Raw genomic sequence first — 13,286 nt, forward strand, 5'->3', positions numbered from 1 at the left:
TAGTTGTACAACACTGTGAGAAAAGACTGAACTGTATATTTGAAAGGGTGCATTTTTTGGTATATTGATTGTATCTCAAAAAAAAGTTAATACTAGCACACAAACTGATGGATTCCAACAGTACAACAGACAAATAAATTGTGATATATTCATACAATGAAATACCACTCAGCAATAAAAAGAAATGAACAACCTAGATGTATCTCTAGAACAGTATACTGAGAGAAGTCAGATAAAAGAACAGAATATATATTATGATCCCACTTATATAAAGTTCTAGAAGAGACTATATTAATCTAGGGTGAAAGAAGTCAGAATAGTGTTTGCCTGCAGAGGGTGGAAAGGTAGGGAGGTGGCAGGAACTGGCTGGGAAGTAGCCTCAGGGCAACTTCCTGTGGTGATAGAAATGTGGTAAGCATTTGTCCAGTCACTGAACTGAACGTACACGTTTTGCTGTATAACTCCTTAAAAAGTTTAAGGAAACCATAAGAAATCAATAGACAACACAACTAAAGACTAGTGAAGGTTCTTAAAAGAACCAATTTATAATTCTGGTGCTGATTTGCTGTGTTGATGCAGTAATATCTTAATTGTTTTGCTATATTTGATTCTTCCATCTGTAAAACTGGGAAATTAAAGACATTCTCCCTATTTCAAGGTGTTTTTGAGCCCTCGAAGTCTCACATATTATCATCATGAAAGAAAAGTGCAACACCCATCAATTTACCTCCATCTGTGTCCATCTACTTCCTGTCTTGTTCTTATGGATCTGCTGTTTTACAACCTAAAGCCAACTCCTCTCAAATATTCAGCCAAACTCCAGCAGCTACCTCTCTCTTTCACATCATGAATTTTTCTTTACAGTATCATTTTCATCAACAAAGACATATTATAAAATTTCCCACCATAAAAAAGTGCCTCCTTGGTCCCACATCTCTCTCCCAATCTCTCTTATCTGATTTTCTTTATCAAACCCAGGTCTCCTGCATTGTAGGCACACGTTTTACCATCTGAGGAAGGGAAGTCCTGGTGGATTCCACCATGCCATAAAACCCAGTTAATGTCACCATCAGTTCTTCATCATCATTCTGCCTGACTTGGTACAGTACTGGCACAGTTGATCACTTTTCCCCCTCTACTGCTTAAGGCTTCTGGGACATTCCTCTTCCTCCTAACTCTCCTACATCACTGGCCAGTCAGTCTCCTTTGCTGATTCCCCCTCTTCAAACCAGTCTTTGAATCCTGAACTGCCCAAGGACCCAGTCCTCACACCTCTTTTCTCCACCTACACTCAAGCCATAGGTGATCTCATCCAATCTTATGGCTGTAAATACCATCTACGCACTAAATGTATTATTCAGTCTGCACCTCTAGGCATGGTACTCTCTACTTGGATGTCTAAAAGAACCTCAAATTTAACATGTCCAAAACAAAACTCCTGATTCCCTATTGCACCCAAACCTGCTTCTACAGCAGTTTTCCCTGTCTCTGTATACGGTAACTTCACTCTTTCAATTCTTCAGGCCAAAATTTGATGACTCCCCTCTTTCTCCACCACACAGTCAGGCCACCACCAAGTATTTTTAGTTCCACCCTCAAAACATATCCAGAATTTACTACTTGCAAATGCTAGTCGCGGGCAGCACCCAGATGCATTACTCAAACAGCTTTCTAACTTGTCTCCCTGCTTCCTCTTTTGCCTCCCCCACTATACAGCCTATTCTTCACATGGCTGAGTAAATCAAGTCATGTTCCTCTGCTTCAGACTTCCAAATGAGTTTTTCATACCACTAAATATGAAAGTCCCAAAGGTCCTATTGGAGCTGCTCTGTTCCCACCCTCCTCTCTCCCACACTCACTCTGTCCTGACTTTACTAGCCTCCATGTTACTCTCTGAGCACCTAAGCATGCCTCTATCTCAGGTCTCTTGTACTTGCTGTTTTCTGTTTGGACCATTTCCCCATTACATAGCCTCACAGTTCTCTTCTACAGGTCTCGGCTTATGCTTAAATATCACCTCACTGGTTTTCCTGCATTTTCCCGTCCACTCTCTATTCTATAAAACAGTGGCTTTTTACTCCTACTCCTGACCTACCTTACCTAAACTTTTTCTTCATGATACTTGCTGTCACCTAAAATATTATCTATTGAATTGTTTGCTGTGTCTTCCCCTAGAATGTAAGCCACACAGGGCAACTTTTTGTTCACTGTTATACCACCAGCTCCTAGTATAGTACCTGGTATTACTGGGTGCATAAGTGCTTGCTAAATCAGTGAAAGAAAGATATAGAGCTCTAGACAATTTTTACTATTATTCTTACTGCAAAAGACTCCCAGAACAAGAAGGGCAGGAGGAACTACAACTTTCAGTTATTAGCATATGGTAGAAAATATATCTAAAGCCTATACTCACTATTCCTAACATTTACATGACAGCAAAAGAATACATACATGATTACAAAAATAAAGAGAACACATGTAGAAAGCAAATAACTCCTTTAATTCAGAAAACTGGCCCCTGTGTCTCTCAATACCATTTTAAGGTTGTACATAAGGTGTCTGGTATTTATGGTAACAACAGAATAACCCAAAATTCCCTTTAGCTTTTCTGGACCAAAAATGGGCCTTTGGAACTCTGTAAAAGACTTATTTCCACCACTTGCTCTGTGTGTAAATCATATTTAGCAACAAATACATATACCACCATTTTTATGTTGGTGACCCATGTAAATTCACCAGAAGGCTTAAAAGTCCTAAGTCTTAATTTCTAGTTAGCTGAATACATAGTAATGTCTAGTAGATACAAAGATGATGTTACTGTTAACCATAGCTGAGTTTTCTAATGAGCTGACTCATCAGAAAAGACCCTGATGCTGGGAAAGACTGAAGGCAGGAGAAGGGGACGACAAAGGATGAGATGGTTGGATGGCATCACAAACTCTATGGACACGAGTTTGAGCAAGCTCCAGGAGATGGTGAAGGACAGGGAAGCCTGGCGAGCTGCAGTCCACGGGGTTCACACAGTCAGACATGACTGAGTGACTGAACAACAACAAATAGCTGAGTTAAAAAGGACCAATTTCTGATCAATTCTTTCCGCATTCAGTACATTCATTACCTTCTCCAGGTTTGGGGTCCCAGCCCAGTCTCTCCCCTATAGGTGAAAAGACATCTTTCACAAACTCTTGGATTTCCTCATAGAAGTCTGTGTGGGACAAGAGAGTTGAGAGAATCCCCAGGTTACAGCTCAGGTCGCTCCATACAGTATAATTGGGCTCATTCACAAAAGCCTCCATGACTTTTAGAACCTCTACAGTGCTAATGATTCCAGCTCGAGCCTGGGATAGGAAAAAACATAAATTAGTCTTCAAACAAAAACAAAACAAAAAGCACAAGCATGCATTTTTGGCATTGTCTTCTGCTAATTAGTCATCCCTTAGGGAAGAGACTAGACTATATAAGTTCAGAACACTATAGAATTTTATAAAATAAAAACTGTATTATGACAACATTCCTTACTTTTTGCTATTTATACAACAGCTACTTTTTAAAAATGCTAAAATGTCACCAATTTAGAAAGAACAAAGAAGAAAGAGAACAGTTAACTTCCTATTTCTATTCAGTTTCTAGGGTCTTGGTATTGTTTGTCTTTTGAAAATTTTTACACTGTCAGAAAAGGTACAAAAACAGTTGGGGCTTTGGTTTTTGACAGAGGCGCTTTCAAAACTGGAGCTGCAAACTGTGTCAACTTCAGCCTGTCCTTTACTCGTTTCTAAAAGAAGACAAACGGGACGGTACTACAAATTCACCCCTTTCAGAATTAACTAACAGAGTTAGGAAAAAGAACTTCTGTTACAGCAGCCAACTGCACAAACACACCACTCTCCTGGGACAGGTCTCCCTCAGCAATGAGCTCAGCAGATGTGAGGTTTTGTGCATCAGTGCTAATCTGTGTTTATACAAAGGAGGAATCCAAAACCAGTTACTATAGACGGGAACGAAAATTTCAAATCCAATTAAAGGAACATTAGGAGGAATCTGACAATTTTATCACAAAGACATCTAGAAATTATCTAACCTGTGTTTTGGAGTTATAAAGATAATACTACTAAGTGCTCCTTGAAATTTTGTCTTGAACAAAGCTAAATATAAATTTCATTTTAGAATGATAATGGGTTATTATAATTTGAATAGTAATGGAATGTTTAAAAAATTCTAGAGTCTCACAGCAAAGAACCACCACTATTTTAGACAAATATAAATCACTCTGAATTACTTTTAAAAAATCATCAATAATCTCTTCAAGGTTCATATCTGTGTCTATTGAAAAGGATTTCTGCCTTACAAATGATCGTTTATGCAGCTGCTAAAAGCTGGCTTAAGAAAGTGAGATTTGTTTCTGGAAAATTACATAAGTTCAATCTTGCATATCAATTAATAATTAGTCATTTTCTTTAGTCCCAAAGGCATGTACCTCTCAGGAAGAACTATATTCTTCTAATTATGTTCCAGTCAGCCATTCCAGGAAAAACAAAACCATTTAATCAATAAAATCCATCATACTATCTGAGGCTCACCAAGGAGAAGAGGTCATTCTGTAATCCAAGTCGATCCACTGGGGGCAGAGAAAGGTCACGAATACCTGGTAATAAACTTTCCAGCATGGCTGAGCTGTATTGGGTCCGGTAAAACCCAACTGTTCCCAGGTTTAACTGAAAAGATATCCAATAGGTATTATTAAACAGTTGTATTTATTTTTTAAATCAGTTTTTTGTAGATATGAAAAGAGTTTTAGTTTTAGCACACCTGGATGAAAAACAATGAAGTTCATTTATGTCAACAGACAGGGAATAAAATGAAATAACACATAAAGATAGTAATCACTTGTCAAAGGTAAAAACAGAGGCAACACAAAACAGAAAGCTGACATCAGTGGGAGGCAGAGTGAGTGACAGTGGAAAGAACACGGCTGAAAAGGAGGAAATAATCTGGCTACGTTTCTAATTTCAGTGGATAAGTTTTCAGTTTACAGAAAATATTTACTATATATAAAAACTCTTGGATAATAAAATCTCCAAGGAAGACTAAACCTTTACAAACATTAATCTGCTGAACCCAGAGTCTCGACAGAATAGCAACTGCCAGGTCCTAGATTTTAAAGAATTACATGGACTTAAAAGGCAACTTCATATGATTTTTGGAGTGAGGTAATCATTGACTATCATTATTTTCTATGCTCAGTCAGTACAGTCTGTTTATAATTCAGGAGATTGCCTGCGATGCAGGAGACCAGGGTTTGATCCCTGGGTCAGGAAGATCCCCTGGAGGAGGAAATAGCAACCCACTCCAGTATCCTTGCCTGGGAAATTCCACAGTAGCAAGAGTCAGACACAACTTAGTGACCAAAGCATTATTTACCAACACTCAAAAATATTTCTTATAATATTTATATACAAAATATTTTAATGGTAAAATGACAGTATCAGATATAAGTATATATATACTTATAAATATATATGTATATATATTTAAAAATCACTTCACATTTCTAATACAGTAATTGTTTTGATTCCCTGTATCGTTTACTATAGAAATAATACCTTTATTTACCTAATTATAACCATAGTGTACTTTTTTCTTATAAGAAAAATTTCATACGCTCCAGGTTATAATTTCAAATGGCAATATAGTAGTCCACCGAGAATATTTTTAAATATATTTAAAACAGAGTGAGAAATAGTTCTGCAAGCATGAAAGTCTGAGACAATATAATTCTATTGCATGTGTGCATGTTTAGTCGTTTCAGTTGTGTCCAACTCTTTTTGACTCAATGGACAATAGTCTGCTGGGCTCCTCTGTCCATGAGATTCTCTAGGCAAGAATACTAGAGTGGATTGCCATGCCCTCCTCCAGGGGATCTTCCCGGCCCAGGGATCAAACCTGTGTCTCCTGCATCTCCTGCATTGCAGTGAATTCTTTACTCACTGAGCCACCTGGGAAGCCCATAATTCCTATCAGGAAGCTATAATTGGGAGAAAAATTTGTAGCAGATATTTTCTTTTCTTTTTCTTTTTGTAGCAGATATTTTCATTATGAAAGGTAGAGTACAGAATAATGAAAAATAATATTTACTGTTATTTTTGCGAAATGACTTTAAAACACCAGCTAAAAGGAACTTCCCATTTCAGTGACACAAACTGATTTTTATGTCTGATCTCACTTGATTATAGTTGTACACCCACGATGACAACATATCACTGAAGTTAACATGTCACTACAATGACAGGGCAGTTTGAAGTTGCAAGACTACAAGTGTTTCGGTTAATGTGACTCTTTTTTTCCTCTTTAATCCTATCCCTTTGTAATTGCTTATTGACCACTCCCTTACCTGACATAAAGGCAAATATCTAGACAATACTAAATTTCACATAAGAAAGTTTAGAAATGTCTTTTTCTTTGCAAGTCCTAGACCAAAATGAATCAGTAGAATTTAGAGCCAGCCATAAAATGCACACAGGAAATGAAAGAAATCAATTTAGTTAAGATAAAAATGGCTATGGCCTTTCTGGACTCACCTTCACCCACTGGTCTGGTTTGACATCTTTTAAAACTATATTCATCTCTGGCTTGTCCATCAGAATCTTCATTTTGGCATGGCTGGAATCTTCACTAGTAGAGATTGTGATAGGAACCATCCACTGGGGACACTCTTCTCCTTAAGCAAGAGAATAACAAACAGAAAAGTTGAAAATAATTTTTCACTGGAAGAAATGGAAAGGAAGGTACAGAGAGAGGACTGGTGTCCCATGTATGGGCTTGAATCTGTTAAGCCAACAGCTCCTTTTTAATGATACATGAACTCTTCTAGGTAACCTGAATAATAATAAAGAGTTTACTAACAAAATCACAGCAGCCTATAAAAAAAGAGAACAACAGAATCTGTATTTGTGTAGAATCACAAATACAATGATTTTGTTGTTTTTCCCTTTTCAGAGCAATATCATGCTTAGTCTGCTTAGTCATGTCAAACTCTTTGTGACCCTACGGATTTTAGCAATAGAGATAATGATTTTCTTTTTTTTTTTTCCAAAAGAGATAATGATTTTAATGATAAAAGACATTTTGAGTGGGTTAAAGCTCTCACATAGCACTTAAAAACAAATTCTAAAGTGCAGTCTTTAATAGGTATATATACTGCTGAGACACTGTGATAGGATACACCTTGGGAGTTGTTAGATTCCATCACTGAGGAGTCATAGCTAAAAGCCAAAGGTTTTGTAAGACAAATACATACACTCTTTCAAGTATTAGCAAAATAGATTTTGCATTAAGATGCCAAACAAAAGTAAGTCATTGCCCAGTACATTAATGGAACTATCTTAATCACTTAAATAGCTTTATGCTATCAGGCTAAACCACAAATGAAAATTCTCTCCTGACACTAGGATAATTCAGGTTTTAATGCAGCCTACAGTGGTCACAGAGTATTAGAAAAACCCGTAAAACCTGTCAGTCATACAATGCAGATTGCAGGTATATGTGGAAAACAGCAACTGCGACATTATTTATTTAGATAATAAACCTGTCGTCTGATCTGTCAGACACATTTATTAAGACAGTAATTCTCAATGCTGGGAAGGCTAAGAGTTGAAGGCTGTGCCACTTAACCCTGCTAGAGTGCATCATTTGGCGGGTCAAACATGAAAAGGCGGTGGTTCTGATATACCTCTCTCCCTGTTGAGAACTATTTTAAAGGAAGTGAGAAAGGTGCAGAAAAATACTTCTTAATTTTTCAATTTATCTTTTAATTCCCTGGGTACCAAAGTCTAATGTCATGTAGAAATATTTAGAAAGCACAGTTGAGTGGTAGTTAAGAGTATAAACTTATATAATGCAACTATCTCATTTGAATTCCTACTCTTTTACTCATTTTATAGGTGAACCTGGACAATTTAACTTACCTAGTTATGCCTCAGCTCCCTCATTTGTAAAACAGAAATAATATGACCCACTTAGTAGGGTTGCTGAGAGTACAAAATAAGGGTCAGTTATAGTGCTTATTAGCACAATGACTGGTACAAAATAAATCTAAATAATCATTGGGCTTTATTTGCTTAGCTCCTTACTATGGCCAAGAATTTTTTTTAAAAAAGTCACTGTGTACTGAAAGAGACACGTGCACCCCAATGTTCATCGCAGCACTGTTTACAATAGCCAGGACATGGAAGCAACCTAGATGCCCATCAGCAGACGAATGGATAAGGAAGCTGTGGTACATATACACCATGGAATATTACTCAGCCATTAAAAAGAATTCATTTGAATCAGTTCTAATGAGATGTATGAAACTGGAGCCCATTATACAGAGTGAAGTAAGCCAGAAAGATAAAGACCATTACAGTATACTAACACATATATATGGAATTTAGAAAGATGGTAATGATAACCCTATATGCAAAACAGAAAAAGAGACACAGATGTACACAACAGACTTTTGGACTCTGTGGGAGAAGGCGAGGGTGGGATGTTTCAAGAGAACAGCATCGAAACATGTATGTTATCTAGGGTGAAACAGATCACCAGCCCAGGTTGGATGCATGAGACAAGCGCTCGGGCCTGGTGCACTGGGAAGACCCAGAGGGAGCGGGTAGAGAGGGAGGTGGGAGGGGGGATCAGGATGGGGAATACATGTAAATCCATGGCTGATTCATGTCAATGTATGACAAAAATCACTACAATATTGTAAAGTAATTAGCCTCCAACTAATAAAAGTAAATGAAAAAAAAAAAAGTCACTGTGTATACATACACTCAGTACACAAGTATACCAAATGTACTTAGTACACAGGTGCATAAGACTTGATACAAAATTGTATACCAAGTTTTCTTTCAGGGATTCAGGCTAGAGACATGACTTCTTGATGTTTATATCCTTATTCATTCATTATAGCCTCCAATAACACAGAGAGACATAGAATACTACAAATACCCTATGAACCTCCTTTTCCTCCCCTATCATTTTTATTCTATTACCATTTCCTTGTTTCTATTTAATTCTATTATTTTTAGATGGATAATTATTTATTATTAGTTTGAACACTACTGGTATAGTACCCAAATTTATTGATTAGCTCCCATGTATAGCCATTTGCCTACCAACATATGGTCCACTGGCACAGAACTTCTTTTGGGACAACCTCAGTACTCTGTCATCTTCTACCTAAAGAAGCAAAACAAAACAAAGGTTGTAGTAGAATTAACACTTTTTTTTCTTGGAGGAGACATTTCTGTGACAAAGCACAGGTGAAACCAGTCCAGCCAAATGGCTCCTGAATACACAAAATGCAATGGTGAGAAACATGATGATACTACAGAATGGAAGAAAATGATTTCTCATCAAGGCCTCAAAATAACAAACTCTAAAAATAAAAGGCCAGGTACTGTGTAATATTGCCCTTGAGAACAGAGATGTATCCAGATATGAACTTCAAAGTTCCAAAAGGGGTACATAGTTAACTTTTATGGAGGAGGGTTATGTGTTTAGTCTTTTCCAAAAAGTGGCAACATTAGCATGTGGATTCAATATTAAAAGTCATTTAGAATGGATACATGTACACCGATGGCTGAGTCCCCTCAGCTGTTCACCTGAAACTACCACAGCATTGTTAATTGGCTTTACCCCAACACAAAATAAAAAGTTTCAAGTTTGGGTTTAAAAAAAAAGAATGACAAACATAAAAGCCCAACATGCCGTTTCAAAGGATGAGCTTTGCAATGAAACCCAGAAGTCATGGCAGAGACTGCAATGAGCTAAAAATAGAAGCAATAAAGGCCAGTACATTAAAAAAATACTTCAACAATACTCAATCTTTTGTTTAGTTATTGTTACTATACTCTGCTGCTGCTGCTGAGTCACTTCAGTAGTGTCCGACTCTGTGGATCCCACAGACGGCAGCCCACCAGGCTCCCCCATCCCTGGGATTCTCCAGGCAAGAACACTGGAGTGGGTTGCCATTTCCTTCTCCAATGCATGAAAGTGAAAACTGAAAGTGAAGTCGCTCAGTTGTGTCTGACTCTAGAACATTTTAAATAACACAAGCTATAACAGATTGAAGATCACCTAAATCAAATGTAAAATTGGGTCAATGACTTTTATAAAGGGATGAACTGACTATAAGAGACAGAACTGAAAACTTAAATCTGAGTGGGGAAGCAATGGCCACTTCAATGCCATAAAGGAACTACTAATGAACTTAAATACTACATCACTGATTAGTTATGTGTCACACAGATTTCCTTGAAAAAGTTATCAGGTAACTTTTAAATAGATTTTGAAATAAAGCAAAAATATTTAAATTTAGGAACTAATAAGCTGAGAGACAGATCATAATCAAAATGCTATGTTGCAGAGCTCTCCTATTTGTAAAAGAACTGAGTCATAGGCATGCATTTTGTCGTAATATAAAAAGGAGGATGAATTTGGCTATGCTTGTAGACCAAAAAAGTGCAAAAAGAGAGTAAGATCTTGAAAGTATCTTGATGTTTTTTAAGTTCCTTGAGTCTCAATAACATTGGGAGGAAGTGAGGTATTAGTATCCTCTCTTCTGATAAATTATTATGCTCTTAAAAGTATACTCTACTTGAAAAAATTATGGCCTTAGTTTGCTTTATGTATAATCATTAAATAGTTTAACAGTTTTGAGGTATTGACAGTTTTTGAGGGATAGAAATTCCCAGAAGTGAAAGCAACAATGATTGTTGGTATAGTCAGGTAAAATGAAAACCATCTGTCAATCTGTATAGAGTGTCAACGTCAAGTTTGATCAAGTCATCTCCTGTAACAGACTAGTTCAAAGTGGAGAAAGAAGACTAGAAAGAAACAGAATGGTCACAATGGTAGCTCACTAAAGTTTTAGATATCTTTTCCCACCAACTAGGATTAATTGTGTTACCTAAATTGCTTTTTCAAATGCTTGCAGCCAATCTGAGAGGTCCTCCAATGTGTATACTTTATTATAAAATACAGTCATATTTAAGGTTAAGACGTGTCTCTAAAAGGTTAACTTGCAAGCACTTGGGCGCATTCTGAGAGTACAAGGGCTGATTTAAACGTCATCTAGATTCTTAAATTACAGAAAAGCAAATTTACTAACTTAAACTGCCACAATGAGAAGACTTTGTAAAATATTAGCTTTAGTTACAATGCAGAATCACAAGGACAAACACATACCAAAAAAAGAGCTATGAATCTTCCTCCCCAAATATGAATGGAATTAATTCTCTATGCAGCTCATAAAATCATGGCAAAGAAATTTAAGAGAAAGATTTCACAATTTCATACAATTAAACTAAGTTAAGACAAACTTTCTGGTGTGCATGATAGGATGATGTGTAATTTTCAGTCCTGGAGGACAACTCATTTTGAACTACACCTATCTAAATTCAGATAACAGTTCAACTAATATGAATGCAATTCTAATCAAAATCACACTGCCATCCAACACTAAAAACTAATTTTGAAGAATGGTATTATAAATGGGTGTTGAATTTTATCAAGTCTTTTTTATGCATCTAGTAATGCATATGGTTCTTCTAATTTGGTTCTGTTAATGTAGTAACTATGAGTCATACCTTGATTAATTTGTTTAATATAAAACCAACTTTGCATTCTTAGACTAAATCTCCTTTGGTGATTTTAGAATTATATCAACAATGTTACAGTGTTTTCCCTGAGGACAGTAAGAGCAGACAGTATTTTGTTTTCTACCGTACCCATGTATAATTTTAAAGATGTGGGGCAAACTTTTGGGTATAGAGATAATAAATCACTGAGAAAAAGAGTATAAGGGCTGGTTTAAATCTTACTTAGAATACTTAAAGTACAGAAAAGCAAATCTGTAACACTGACTGAATTTCAGTTAACATAATATCAGACAAATTGAAGAACTTTGTGTAAGTTTACCTGTTCTGCTTCTACATAAATGAGAGGGAATCCCATTTGTTTGGTCCAGGTATTCATCACAGCTGCTATAGGTTTACCACTAGCATTTTCTAAACTTTCCCAGAGATCCTCTAGAAGATAAATACAAACAATGAAAATCTAAAATGTCTACATTTTTATTTTTATAAACAAACCAGAAATTTTATATAACTTGAAACTGCATCATTGACCAATTTTGTGTTTTTTTTTCAGGTTCAGGAAACAAACAGTGGACCAAATTAATGTTACCCTTGCCTTGCCATTAAGTGAACTATATTACAAATTGTTCTAATTTATTAAAAAATTACAGGTTATAAACAAAAGACAAACAGGTGAGTTCAAACAAGAAACAGGAACAAACAAATGGAAACATATTCAAGAACACTACAAGATGATCATTCACAAAATTAAAACTATTACACCCATTCAACTAACAGAAAAATACTCAATGCTGATGAGGCTGAAGTAAAGTCCACACCCTCAAACAACTCTGGTGGCTGAATAAGCAAAACAACCATACAATGTAGCATAACTATAACAGAGGAATGAACAGAGGAAAAAGCCCTTAAAGAAAAATCCAAAGAATAAAGGTTTCACAAGACATAATTTTTGTTCTGAATCTTGAAGAGGAGTTGCTCATTAGACAGGGGAAAAAGGAACATTCCAAATAGACAGACTATATATGTACAAAAAGGAAAGAACAGGGGAATTCCCTGGCAGTCCAGTGGTTAGGACTCTGCGCTTTCACTGCTGTGAGCCTGGGTTCGATCCCTGATTGGCGATCTATTAAATTCCTGGTTGGGGATTCTATTAAACACTAATGACATTACACAAATCTTCTTGCTTTTTAAACTATTTTTGTTCATTATAGAACTCAGTTTCATAATCAATCAACTAGTACACCTTTATTCTTCCTTTTGACTTTAATATCATAGACTATCATAAAATTTTAAGAATTTACTTTAATGGAAATCTGCAGTTCCACAAGTTCAACTCCTACAAATGGTTAATCTGCAGCTATTTTAATGGCCAGTGGTCAATTGAGGGCAACAAAACCCACGAGTCACCAGAAGAGAACAAGCTCTGGTGAAGTAAACACAACTTTCCAGCCGTGCGAGTGGCGCAACACTGGGCTGCGGCAGGCCGGCCCTGGAGGCTGGAGGCTGCCCACGGGGATGGGATGGCGGGTCCCGGCTCGGCCGGTCTGTGACGTAACGGGTCTCCAAAGAAGTCAACTTTGTTTCCTACCCATCACACGGAAAATCAAGTATTTAGAAAAAAATAAAATATCGTACCCTGGATAATGT

The 13,286-nt window shown here is 36.7% G+C and overlaps 1 protein-coding gene across 1 annotated transcript in view; it reads right to left on the reverse strand.

Annotated features, from left to right (window-relative positions):
* NPEPPS (aminopeptidase puromycin sensitive) overlaps positions 1–13,286 on the reverse strand; it is a 109,155-nt gene that overhangs the window by 10,110 nt on the left and 85,759 nt on the right. Inside the window, exons 13-17 of the mRNA XM_061143861.1 lie at positions 11,962–12,071; positions 9,156–9,219; positions 6,576–6,715; positions 4,578–4,712; positions 3,119–3,338 (exon numbers count right to left, since the gene is read on the reverse strand). Coding sequence (XP_060999844.1) covers positions 3,119–3,338; positions 4,578–4,712; positions 6,576–6,715; positions 9,156–9,219; positions 11,962–12,071 — 669 coding nt within the window. The remainder of the gene's footprint in view (positions 1–3,118; positions 3,339–4,577; positions 4,713–6,575; positions 6,716–9,155; positions 9,220–11,961; positions 12,072–13,286) is intronic.

This window comes from Dama dama, chromosome 5, assembly GCF_033118175.1.
Source record: "Dama dama isolate Ldn47 chromosome 5, ASM3311817v1, whole genome shotgun sequence".
Lineage (NCBI taxonomy): Eukaryota > Metazoa > Chordata > Mammalia > Artiodactyla > Cervidae > Dama > Dama dama.